The sequence below is a fragment of the Melanaphis sacchari genome, unplaced genomic scaffold (genome assembly GCF_002803265.2).
Source record: "Melanaphis sacchari strain LSU unplaced genomic scaffold, SCAv2.0 Contig1878_pilon_pilon, whole genome shotgun sequence".
Taxonomy (NCBI): domain Eukaryota; kingdom Metazoa; phylum Arthropoda; class Insecta; order Hemiptera; family Aphididae; genus Melanaphis; species Melanaphis sacchari.
The window spans coordinates 1,113-14,161 of record NW_020270900.1 but is presented as its reverse complement, the minus strand read 5'-3'; the positions used below and the strand labels follow the sequence as shown (position 1 = coordinate 14,161).

The following is a 13,049-nucleotide window of genomic DNA, read 5'->3' as shown; positions in this document are numbered from 1 at the left end:
AAAAGATTTTAATCAGGAATTTTTTTATTTCAACTTTGATAATAATACAATAAAACATTTTTTAAGTTTTAATTAAAAATAATTTTTAATAGATGAATAAATAACTAGGTATTGTGGTAAATAATTAACTGTTATTCAAAATGAACACGTTTTAAAATATTTTGAAGCATGTTAAAATTTACAATTTAAATTCGATAAATATTTTCTATATAACCTAAACTTAATAGGTACATACAATTATGTACTATTGCATCTTGAAAATAACACTCTTGGCTAAAATAATATCTGATTCACGGTATAAGTTTCGTTGTACACAGATAAATAAGAAATTATTAGTTTTTGAAAATATGAAGATCGATAAAATATTTTTTTCATGTATTGACAGTATATTTATTTGTCGAAATCATCCTATTATAGCTCTGTAAAAAAATAAAAAAATAGATACTAATAAAGTAAAATATGTTTAAACTTGTAAATATATTGTAATATTGGATGACATTTTTAAATACTTCTGAAGCTATATTATGTAGCAATTCTGAATTGATTGGCCCAGTTTGTTCAACCATTTTATACAAGAACCCATTTTTATTTTTCAACAAATTATATGGATGATCGAATTCAACCATTGTACCCGCATCCATTACAAGCACCTTGTCAGAATCCATAACTGTATTCAAACGATGAGCAATTGTTAGTACGGTACACATTCGAAATTTATTTTTAATAGTGTTCTGAATAAACGCATCAGTTCTAAAAAAAAAAAAAAAAAAAAGTAATAATAAATAATTATATTTTGTCGTTATACAACAAATGTCCAAAATATGTGCGTGTGTATATTTATGTGTATTTGCGATATACATAGATGTATTATTTATATTTGATATTCTTACTGTGGATCAACATTAGCAGTGGCTTCATCCAAAATAAGAATCTTGTTGTTTCGAATAATGGCTCTAGCTAAACACACTAATTGTTTTTGGCCGACACTGAAATTGGAACCACCTTCTGACACTTTTGAATTCAGACCATTGGGTAAATCCTCAATGATAGACTTGAGTTCCACCTATAAAATAAACAAATAAAACGTTTATAAATATATTATTATGAAAATAAAATAATAAATTAATAGGTTTACTTCGTCTAAAGCATTCCAAAGAACATGATCTGGATATTCATTAAACGGATCTAAATTAATTCGCATTGTTCCCGAAAATAAAAAAGGTTCTTGTGGAATGATAGAAAGTTTAGAACGCAACTCGTGAAGTCCTAAATCGTGTATTTCTATATCGTCGATGATGATATTGCCTTCATTAATAGCTAATCTAAATAACGCTGCAATTAATGATGACTTTCCAGCACCAGTTCTTCCTACGATTCCAACCTTAAGAATAAATGAATAATTATTTGCATTAATTTTATATTGTTAGTTACGTATTTTTATTAGTACTTTTTCCATCGGTTCAATATTTATATTAAGGTTTTTGATTACAAATTGACTATCTGTGCTATATCGAAGAAAAAATTTTTCGAAAGTAATCTTCCCATTCATTGGCCATTCCGTAGGTGGTTTTCTTTCTAAGTAAAAATTTAAGTCAAAAAAATATACTGATATATTTTCTGATGAAAATTTTTATAATTGTTAATTGTTACCAGGTGATGATTCAAGAGCATCTTCTTGTGGAGCATTTGTATATTCAAGCACTACTTCAACTGAAGTCATCTGGTTCTCTAATTCAGCTGATTGTCTCATTCCCCATTGGAACATTCCGGCTAGACTAATTGCTTGTGTAATAGCCAGACCAACATTTCCTCCATATGTGGCTAAAATAAAATAAAATAAATTTATTAAATATAATTAAATGTATAGATTTATGTAATTTTTTTGCTTACTATTTCCTACTACCAAGAAGCTAAACGTCACAATGGCTATATAGATAAAACATACTATGTCCAACCATAATCCAAATGCTCTACTTGATGAAATAAATAAATACCAAGCCGAAGAATGTAGGTCCTAGAATGATATAAAAACATATATTGTAAAAACTTATAAATAATGTTTAAATATTCATTACAGACTTGATGGTTGTCAAATTCATCAGATAAAATTTTTTCTGCTCCATATGCTCTTATCGTGGTTAAACCTTGAAGCGATGCATTTAAATGGGCAAATACGGGACTTCTTGCTATATATTAACAATACGAAACGAATATTTAAATAAAAGTTCTGTTATATCAGTGGTTCTCAAAATAGAGTCTTGGGGTTCCAAATAAGTGATCTGGGGGAACTGTGTAAAGTTGAATATATCATATTAATTTAGTATTATTAAATTTAATAATTTTTTTTTTATTTATAGGTCTATTTATATATATGTTACCAGAAAGTTGATTTATTAAGTATTGTTGTCATTCCCTAGTTATTGTTAACAAATACTAATAATGTTAGGCGTTGTTGAATATTATTTGTAGTTGTATCTACATTGTCGTATATGTTGTAAATTGACATGGTTGATTGAATAGACAATAGATAATCTCTATTGGGTTTCATGTTATTTATTGTTTTATATATCGAATTCTGTGTGTTGTATCGTATCGTTAGTCGTAACAGTTTATAAAAACATTACTAGAGACAGTACTTTTTGTGCAGTGTTTAAGAAAAGTGTTTATTTAATATTTTAAAAAATGGGTTTAAATCGAATGCAATTAAAATTTGACAAAATAATTTTATTATTAATTAAAAAAAAAAAACGTAATGACAATAACTTTGTTTTAAATCATAAAATACATTGTGAAAGAATTAAAGAAATAAAGCAATCCAAAATAACGCTATTTACGACCAGAAAAAAAGAAATGGACAAACCGTTGTAGAACATACTTACGCAAGTATGATTTTATATTTATGAATCAGCTGCTTTAACAGCATTTCTGTATCATTAGATTTTACTAGATACAACTGTAAAAAACACGTAAATCTAATATATGTGCTTGTCGTGCCTCAAAAAATTATGTAACTCTATGTGCCATAGTAATTTACTTTCTTATAATAAATAATAATAAATAAATAATTACTCATTTAATATTTTTAAAACATTGCATAAATGCCTTCCTTTTTTAGGGCTAACGTCAATTTCTAGTAATTTATGACAATTTCTCGCAAAATCAGATATTATCGATATTAACTATTGAAACGGTACAACAAAACATTAATATTACGACAACCAATCGTAACACAGGATGAGCGCAAAACCCCACATTTTGAACATAAGGGTTAAATCCAAGTCTTCCCGTACACCATATAGACATCATACATACATCGGCGGATAGGGGAAGATGAGACAAAGACAACAATGTTTTATTCATAATTGTACATCAAAAAACATCAGAGATATGACTAAATTCGTTACAAGACATAACACAACGATCTACCGAAAAATCGAGGTGTTTACTAGTCGGTACGGATAGTAGTACTTATACTGGTATGATTCGGCAGTGAGACCAGTTTCATTCCACAGTTCTTCTTCAACCTTACACCAGTAAACATCGAAGATTGAAGATCAGAAGAAACCTCAAGAGTGACTACCAGCCATAACGACCGATACGATCCCGTGTGCAACTCTTAACGAGCATCGCCACATTTTGATCGTACGGACGAAAAACAACGACGTTCCTGACGTTCAAGAGTCAAGACCGTCGAGCAACGTCTGACGTGATTCCGGGCGTGATTCATGCCACGCATCTCCACAAAGCCACACGACGACTCCTGGGTGTTGTGGATTGCCTGTTATATATCTCTGTCCACGGAACTAATCAAGTGGTAACCTCTCGTTATATCCGACGTCGGAGAATGGTGTAAACCGGAACTTCGATGCGCCACACATAGATCCGTGGTATAGAGATATAACCCGGCGCCCCGGAAAAACTCCAGAGGTGGTCTACACCAGACGGACATATTGAGCGGATCGGAGGCCAAACACGAAGAAACCAAAACTGTCCTTTTCAGGACAACCCGTGTAAAAACAAGTCCTCTCAAGCGCGCCTACCTAGGCCACGCCTAAATCGAACAAATATTGTAAATTAGACGCCACTTATTTGAGCGGGCATAAAAAAACAATATTCCTGTTCACCCCATAAAAATGTAAATTGTAAAAGTAATATTATTATGTATATATATATATATATATATATATATATGTATTTAAATATTTATGTATTTTATTATATGATGAATAAATGAAATTATTATAAAAAGAAAGGGTCGTATATATATATATCAATATAAAGCAATTACATTGTTATCTGGTGAGAACCGTTACACTATTTACGGTAGACATTAACTGATTATCATCTTTTCCGGTAACATAAATATATATTTATATTAAATTGATATTTTTAGTTCTTGATGTTTCTTAGGTATTTTTAAAGCATCTAAAGAATTGAAAAACATAAAAAACCTAAAAAACACCGTATTAAACAATACAAATTATTTAATTTAAATATTCTCTGTACTTACTAACGCCTTCCAATCGTTTGATACTGCGGGAAGTTGACAAATAAAATACTCGAAATTCATAAAATATTAATAAAATGATAAAAGTAGGTATCATAATGTAAACATTTATAACTCCAATAACAATCACAATTGATATTAGTACTAATCCAAGCTATAACAAAACGAAAGATATTAGTAAAACTATACGTGTTAAAATTGTTTAAAGAATTCATGTTTGAGAATACATTACAAGTATACAGTCCATTAACATTTTATGTAATATATCATCAATAGCTCCCATGTCTTTTGAAAATCGGTTAAGAATACGCCCTTTATAATAATTATAAAAATAAGCAATTTCAAAAAAATATACAAATAAGAGGTATTTTGATTGGTTTTTTACCTGATGAATTTGTGTTAAAAAAATATATTGTAGCTCTTATGATAGCACTAAACATGTTATTATGTAATATCATTGAAGATTTCAAACAAACTGATACAGATGTAATTAAACAGATGATAATCCCGACCACCATCAAAAAAATTAAAATGATAAATACAATAAAACAGGTCTCTCGAGAAATCGACCACCACAATAATGTCGTAGATTGATCACTAGTTGTTTTAGTATTGTATGAAGTAATAGTTTTCATTTTATGAAAAATATGTTCTTCTAGATTAACCCTAAAAAAATATATATAATACAATATAATATTTTTCAGCAGATTAGATTCTTATTACTATACCAATATGCTATCCAAAAATCTCCACCTGATACCAGTACTTGAGTGAAAATACATATGATAAAGAAAAATAATATTTTAAGACCACTTCCACCAGCAAAAAAATACGACAAATAAACACTATTTGAAACTTTTCCAGAAATTCGATTTTCCGATGATTCGACAATTTGATCTTCAAATTCATTGGGTTGGTTATCTTCAATTGAAGAAGCAAAACTTTGTACGGACACTTGTCTTTTATAAACTACATGGTGATTTTTAGGAATTGTATTGTTTTTAATATTTCCATTATGGGGTGCATCTGGTGATCTAAGCATTTTTGTAAAGTCTAAATTAGACTTTTGAAGTTCGTCATATGATCCCTCGGATAATATATTTCCCTGAAAAATCATTACTGGGTTAAATATAAATTACAAAAAGAACAAAGACGATCTATACTTTATATACTGGAATTACTTTTTTTCATTAGGATAATTTGATCCACGTTACTCAAGTATTGAGTTTGATGGGTAATAAGAATACAAGTTTTATCTCTAAGGTATCCTATAAATGAGAAAATCATCAATAAGTATTACTTCAATATTTTCCATATTATTACCTTTAATACATTTTTTAAATAAATGCCTGGCAACATGAGTATCCACAGCTGATAGAGGATCATCCAATAAATAAATATCTGCTTTTTTGTATACAGATCTGGTATAATGATATTAAATATGTATATATATTTAATATAATTATTATAAATAAAAAAAAAAAATTTTACCGAGCCAAATTTATTCTTGCCCTTTGTCCGCCACTGAGAGACACTCCTCTCTCACCAACAATTGTTTTATCACCATATGGCAACTGCTTCAAGTCGGTAATTAATGCACAAACTTGTATAACCTATTTTAAATTAAAAAATAATAAGAATAGATTAAGTTTAAGTTATTGTTAAATACATTTAAAAATTATTTTTCGTGTTTACTTTTTTGTAACGCTCTTCATCCATTGTTGAACCGAACAGAATATTTTGTTGTACAGATCCAGCAAATAACCATGGTTCCTGTGATGCGTAAGAAACAACACCGTTAACTGTAATTTTTCCTTCGGATAGTGGTAATTCTTGTAAGATAGCTTGTAACAATGAACTCTGCCAATAAATTATTGATTATATGCAATATTTAAATTAAAAAAAGTAAAATTGTATGTACTTTTCCTGCTCCTACAGGACCAATCACTCCAACTAATCGACCAGGTATTACAGTTAGATTGATATTTTCTAGAGAGTTTTCAGTTTGAGAATCTGACCACTTAGCTGTGGCATTGTTTACAACAATTCCAATGTTATTAAATTGAGTCGTTTCATTTTCATATCTTTTATAAATTTGTGTTAAATCGTCATTATTATATTTGATGTCACTGTTACTATTAGAATTTGTTTTATCAGATTTTGAGAGAAAAACTGTTTGACTTTTTTTTTCTTCGTACAATAAAAATGCCTTAAACAACATATATTCTATAAATTATCCTATGTATTTTTAAACAATCATTTCTTACATTATAAAAAATAAAATACTTTTATTAACTTTTCATTACATTTGATTTTATTTTATAATTACCTGAAGTCGGTTAATGGATATGAACAATTCCGCTAAAATTGCAATACCTTGTGGAAAAAAATTTGTCATTGACAACCGCAATAAATTAAAATACGATGTTATAACAAATACCTAAACGTTTTGAAGGAATTGCTTATTATTAACGTTTTTTACTCTTTTATTTCACTTAATTTGATTTACTTGTTCGGCAGATATATAGTTTCCAAGTAACACAAATGATATTATACTAAATACTAATGCAACCCTTGCATGAAAACCACTAAATGATAGCATTACTGCTCTGCAGATAGACGATCCTTTAATCTCACTTATTTCATTCCTAGAACAATAATAATTATTATGAATTATAATTTATTTAAATAGATGATCCAATAGATTTTTGATCATACCTTCTAGCATATTCTACAAAAGTTGCGAAAGGTTTTTCCCAAGTGTACATTTTAATGACTTGAATTCCTGAGACTATTTCATTCATTAAACGTATTCTCTCGTCAGTTTTAATTGCAGTATTTAATCGATATTCAGAAATTTTTTTTCCGATCCAACCTGAAAATAAGTATAACATATTATGTTAATTAATTTTATAATGATAAGTTACTTTAGAAAAATTAATGAATTTTCGTTAAATTACACTTTACACAAACCTTGTAATGGAATGGCTAAAAGTAATATTGCTACTCCAATTATTGATGACACTCCAATTTCTTGCCACAAAAAATATGTGACAAATACTGTTTGTATAGGACCCAACCATAAGTAGTTGAGAAATATTACTACATTATCAAAGCGATATACATCATTTGATAATAAATTTACTACTTGGCCAACAGTAGTTTCACCAAGAGCCGTATTACTTAATCGCAATGCCTTAAAAAGTAAAATATAATCTGTGTATTTTTATATTTTTTATAATCATTAATTAATAATCATACATTTTTAGAGTTATAATTAATTAAATAAAAAATTATAACGAAATAATATTAAATATATTAAGATCAATCAAGTTATAATGGCTTATGTTGTATGCGTGTTTTTTGAAATTATTAAATTATGCATATTTTAGTATAATAATAAATGTTTGCAAATAATTTGAGATTAATTTTTTATAAATCCCATTTATGCCCATTGTTATTTATTTATTTTTAAAAACATATTTACCTTTTGAAATATAATTGAACAGCAGGCAATACGCATTTTCATTCCGCAATGAAAAATTTCTATTTGTGTTGCATGATACAACACCAATGAAACTAGCATGTTTAATGTCAACAATATCGCATACATGTATGCGTAGTTTATGTTATGCGCGTTGTTCGAAATATTAGGGTTAAAGTATGATAACAGTCCACCGATGAGTAATGGTTGAGAGATTCTATATTAGCAAGTATTTTTAGAAATAAAACTATATACACATCATTAATTTTGTTATGATTTTCTTGACATAAGCGTCTTTTAAGGCGGCAAAGAAGATTTTCAGGAAGTGTACGTGATAATAAGTGAGAGATATAAGGGATTTTGGTGATATTGTAATTTTTGTGAAATTTAGTGTAGTATTGTTTAATTAGTTGTTCAACAGTTTGTATTTTTAAGTTCTTGTGGAATGTATTATTTGTTACGTACCATGGGGCAGATGTTATGAGTCGGAGGGATATGGATTAGAATGCTTGGATGGTTTGCAGTTGGGATGGTTTGTCGCTTTTCCAAATTTGAGGGCCATAAGTCCATATGGGCCTCATTTTTTTTTTGTTATGATGAAATTTTAACAGGACTTGAAAGTTATCGAAATTTTTTAAAAACCTTGATATTAATTATAGAAACTTTGGCCCAATTTAAGAAAATTTAAACATATAATATATGTCATGTTTTTGTGATATTCAATTAAAAAAAAAATAAATATCTAAAAAAGAAGAGTTTGATTAAGATGAGATTACTGTAGAAAAGCTGTATCTAAAACATAGCCAAATATTAATATTGTATTTTATATTCTTTTCCTATGTTTCATTTTATAAGCGTAAATCTGTAGTTATTGGCTTTTATGGTAGTTATTATAGAAAATAATAAAATTTTTACTTTAATACAATTTCGATGATTAAATGTAGTGATCCAAATAACATAAATTTAACTCCAAACATTTTGATCAAAGCTTTTGTTAAACTTGGCGATCGATTCGTTTTTTTAGCATTAGCTAACTCATTTTTCCATTTTCTATAATACAATCAATTTTAATGAAAAGAAATAGTATTAAAACACTTAATTAATTTAATTAGTGTTATTAATAATAATTATAAAGAAGCAATAATAATATCTATTGAATAAATTTAATTACTCTTCTAATTCACTGCCTAATGCCGATGACAAGTGATCATTTAGTGTTGTATACAAATCATTTACTTCTAAATCTCTTTTATTTCCAGTTTTAAAAAGTTTGTAAATCCATCTTCATAAAATAACAAAAAAAAAAAAATATATAAAAACTGTATTAAATATAAAATAAAATTAATTAGTTAATAGTTATAAGTTTTAATTCATCACATATTTATCTAAATTCTATATACTTAATATTTAAAATACTGTGAAATATTGGGTGTTTTAAATACCACCACAAACAGCTAACTGAAAATATATTATGTCGTATCGTCGTATTACATTTAAATTTAATTTACCCAAAAGTGATGATTTCTAGAATATTTGCATTGGCCCTAGGATGTGGAGGCCGTTTGGATTTAATACCAGAGTCCATATTCAACCTAAAACAATAGGTAATATTATTGTTAGTTGTTAACATTAGTTATTCTTTTATATGAAAATGATTAAAATAGTATTGTGAACGGAAATATCATTGATATGTTTCCAGAAGTAGAAGGAATATAAATACATAAAATAGACCATACTAATACTGAAATTTGTTTCAACATGTATTTTTAATAAATGTATGCAGATAATAGGTATGTTTGAATTTGTAATTGATTTAAAGTACTTCTAATTTTAATAAAAATTTAAAATGTTTCAGTATTATTATAACATAAAAAACTAAGTACTAGTATACCTACTTGTTTAAAACGATTTAAACATTAAATTTATATTATTAAATTTCCAAAGGCGCATTTTTTGTTTGCTAAGATTTATTATTTTGTTTTTCTTTACAATAGTTATTAAAATTAGATATTGAATGGACCTACTAGTTGATTATTATTTATTTTACTGAAACAGATTGAGATTTGTGAATGCGGTTTGATGAAAACTAGTATATTTATTAAATACATTATTGCTTGATAAGATTTGAATGATTACAATATTTGATCAAACTATATATTCTTAATAAATCAAAGTAAGTGATTAGTTACGTTATTAATTAGATCAAAACACTCACCAAATTGCATGTAAGTGGAAATTTAAGTATAGAATAATATACGCTTCAGTGTTCCATAAATATACGAAAAATTCAAACTATATATAAATATATTGTAATTATTAAGTTTGTAAGTAATTTATAAAGTATTGATTATAAATAAAATAGAATTTACCCATGTTTAAGTCAATGCTAGTATTATCATAAATAACAAATTAATAATATATCACTTTATATCGAAAATGAATACATGACATGTATAAACTTAGGATTTTTTAACTATTTGTTGAACATTTTAATATTTTTGAGTGTTATTCTATATTCATACCATAATGAAATTATCAGTCAACTATTATATATTTTAAATAATATCATTACAGGTGTATTTATATGAAGTGTTTTTTTTTATTTAAGAATGTGTAAATCAAGTGCTTATAAATAAGCGCAAGCTTTATGATTACTGGTTAAAATAAGCTTAAGTTTATCGTCTAGATGTAAGGTTTAGTATTATAATCTACCGTTTTTATAAGACACAGTGGGGATTTGTAGATTGTAGATTCAATTATCTAATAATAATGATAATACTTTAGTGAATTCGTGAATTTTTATACGAATATATATATAATAATCTTTTGTTATGTTAATTCACTGCTTATCGTTTAAAATTTCGCAGAGTATTATGAAATTAATAAAAAAAAAAAAAATATTGAATAAATTAATTCTGATATAAAGATGTTTAACTACTAGGGCTTACTATTTCACGTGTAATTAAATACATGTGTTTACGAATTAAGAGTGCTTTAAAATTAATAATATGTTTATACAAACTTTGTAAGTACTAGAAATTAACTTTATTAAAAATGAATCAATCAAATAAGAATGAACAATGAACATTTTTATTGTAGGACAAATTTAACATTATAGATAAAAGTTTAGTTAAATATGTTTTTTTTATAAATTAAATTTTGTATTCTTTATATTACAGGCATAATTATTAAGGAAATCTTGTATTATTATATTTACACGTGAATTATGTTCTATATATGAGTATCCGTATACACTGTGCATGTGAAAAAAAATACACAGGTAAATAAAATGTTTTAATTACACGGGTTCTTAATTAATTAAAATACAACAAAATCCGTGTACAGTATACACGTGTACTTTTTATACCTGTTGGAATTCGTAAACCCTTGAGTTTCGATTGAGTATTCATACAAGCTATTTAACTATTTTTTTTTAATTTATACATATAGAACTAACTGACTGGTCATGCCTTCTCCCTTGATTGGTTTTACGCCCAGACGATGATATATTGATACGTAGAATTTTATATTCAAATTGTATTGTTTAATAATGTGATCGGCAAGTAAATATAAAAAACGGCTAATAAAAACGTATTGAAAAGTTTCTAGTGGTTTTCGGTATTTGGTATAACCTCTTGGAAAAAAATGGAAATAAGATAAATACCGTTGTCCACAAAATGGGAACATAAAAAAGTCCTGTTTTTGTTGATCTCGCATAAAGGCCCCAAAAATTAGCATTTTTTTTTTTAATTTTTCAAAAACTTTGTTATTAATTTTTGAGTTGATTAAATCTTATCATAAAACAGTGTGAATAAATATATTATATGAATAGATAGGTAATATCTATAAATTAATTTAGATATTTTAAAAATTTAATTCCGTATAATTATAACAACTCTTATAAAATAAGTGTCTTAATGGTAACCATGGTTATACAAATCAACAATTTTAATAATATTATTGGATATGCGTGAAAATTTCTATTTTTCTTAATTAATTTAATTTTTTTATTAACATAGTGGTATTAATACCGTCAACAGACTATCAGGTATAACAGTAAAAAGTGTAAACTAAATGGGTTCAGTAGTTTTCTCAGTTAGCGCGATCGTAGTTAACTTCTTAAATTTTTTTTATAATAGAATAGATTTATTTATTTAAAAAACTGTATAAGTTGTAAAAAGTATTAACTATTTTTCTAATAAGAAAGATATTCTAAATTTAATTTTAAGTCATTATTAATCAACAATTAATGTTTTGTTAGATCTGAGCATAAGTAGTTTAGAACTATAGACCGCTGTAAACTGTTCCTGTTATTTTTTAATTAACTTATTTACTTATAAAAACATTTAAAAACTGTATCAACAATATTTAATACAATAAATAAACAAGCTTACAATTAGACTAAAAAAAGGTAAGAAAAAGGAGCATCATTCATTGACACTACTTCCAGATTCTATGATTAGATATTATTAATATTTATTGGAAATTTAAATATTCCAAAATAGGTTTATTTACTTATGGGTTCAACGTAAAATAGAAATAAAAAAATGTTTAACCTTATTAAAATAACAATATTAACATACTATTATTGCATTTATTGTTATTAATATTTTAATATAAACTTTTTATAAAGAAAAATTTATTTCAACAATAAAAACCTTTTTTTTTAATCATGCCATAATATAAATTAGGTATCTTAAAATCGTATTTAACATTATATCTTACAGCATACGGATAAAAAAAGTATAATATAATCAAAAACAATTAGGAAATAAAAATACAACGTTCCTCACACATCGTTCTTACTGAACACCGATACTATCAAATATATATATATATAGTAACAATGTTTTAATATAGATATATGAAGTTCAAATCTTAGTGAAATTGGATGTTTCAAAAAAAAATATTGATATTAGGTAATATTTGTTTTTTCATTCAAAAATAATACTTTTAGGGACCTTTATGATTATGTTTTACTTTGTGTGTAGTTTAATTTACAGAATATTTAAATTAATTTTAAACTGTTATCTATCTATACCATATAACGCATCATAC

At 26.3% G+C, this 13,049-nt stretch overlaps 1 protein-coding gene across 1 annotated transcript; it reads right to left on the bottom strand.

The window, feature by feature from the left end:
- Positions 1 to 169: 169 nt before the first annotated feature.
- Positions 170 to 10,485, bottom strand: LOC112592707 (multidrug resistance-associated protein 4-like). The gene is made up of 27 exons (XM_025336863.1): positions 10,361 to 10,485; positions 10,207 to 10,283; positions 9,500 to 9,583; positions 9,163 to 9,273; positions 8,907 to 9,041; positions 7,995 to 8,208; positions 7,481 to 7,703; positions 7,226 to 7,382; positions 7,017 to 7,155; positions 6,837 to 6,947; positions 6,429 to 6,716; positions 6,203 to 6,367; positions 5,999 to 6,120; positions 5,831 to 5,928; positions 5,690 to 5,775; positions 5,236 to 5,612; positions 4,893 to 5,173; positions 4,740 to 4,819; positions 4,511 to 4,661; positions 2,080 to 2,186; positions 1,891 to 2,014; positions 1,651 to 1,821; positions 1,448 to 1,575; positions 1,136 to 1,381; positions 891 to 1,063; positions 510 to 750; positions 170 to 419 (listed from the first exon to the last, which is right to left on the bottom strand). Exons 3-27 carry the CDS (start codon positions 9,574 to 9,576, stop codon positions 372 to 374), a joined length of 4,053 nt encoding a protein of 1,350 aa, XP_025192648.1. The 5' UTR covers positions 9,577 to 9,583; positions 10,207 to 10,283; positions 10,361 to 10,485; the 3' UTR covers positions 170 to 371.
- Positions 10,486 to 13,049: the final 2,564 nt, after the last annotated feature.

What these genes read in the sequence shown, in the direction of transcription:
- LOC112592707 (XM_025336863.1), bottom strand. Translation starts at nt 9,576, where the DNA reads ATGGACTCTGGTATTAAATCCAAACGGCCTCCACATCCTAGGGCCAAT. An exon ending in GTTCAATTATATTTCAAAAG is followed by an intron (nt 7,704 to 7,994) that starts GTAAATATGTTT and finishes TTACTTTTTAAG; the next exon opens with GCATTGCGATTAAGTAATAC. An exon ending in ATTTAAAAAATGTATTAAAG is followed by an intron (nt 5,776 to 5,830) that starts GTAATAATATGG and finishes TCTCATTTATAG; the next exon opens with GATACCTTAGAGATAAAACT.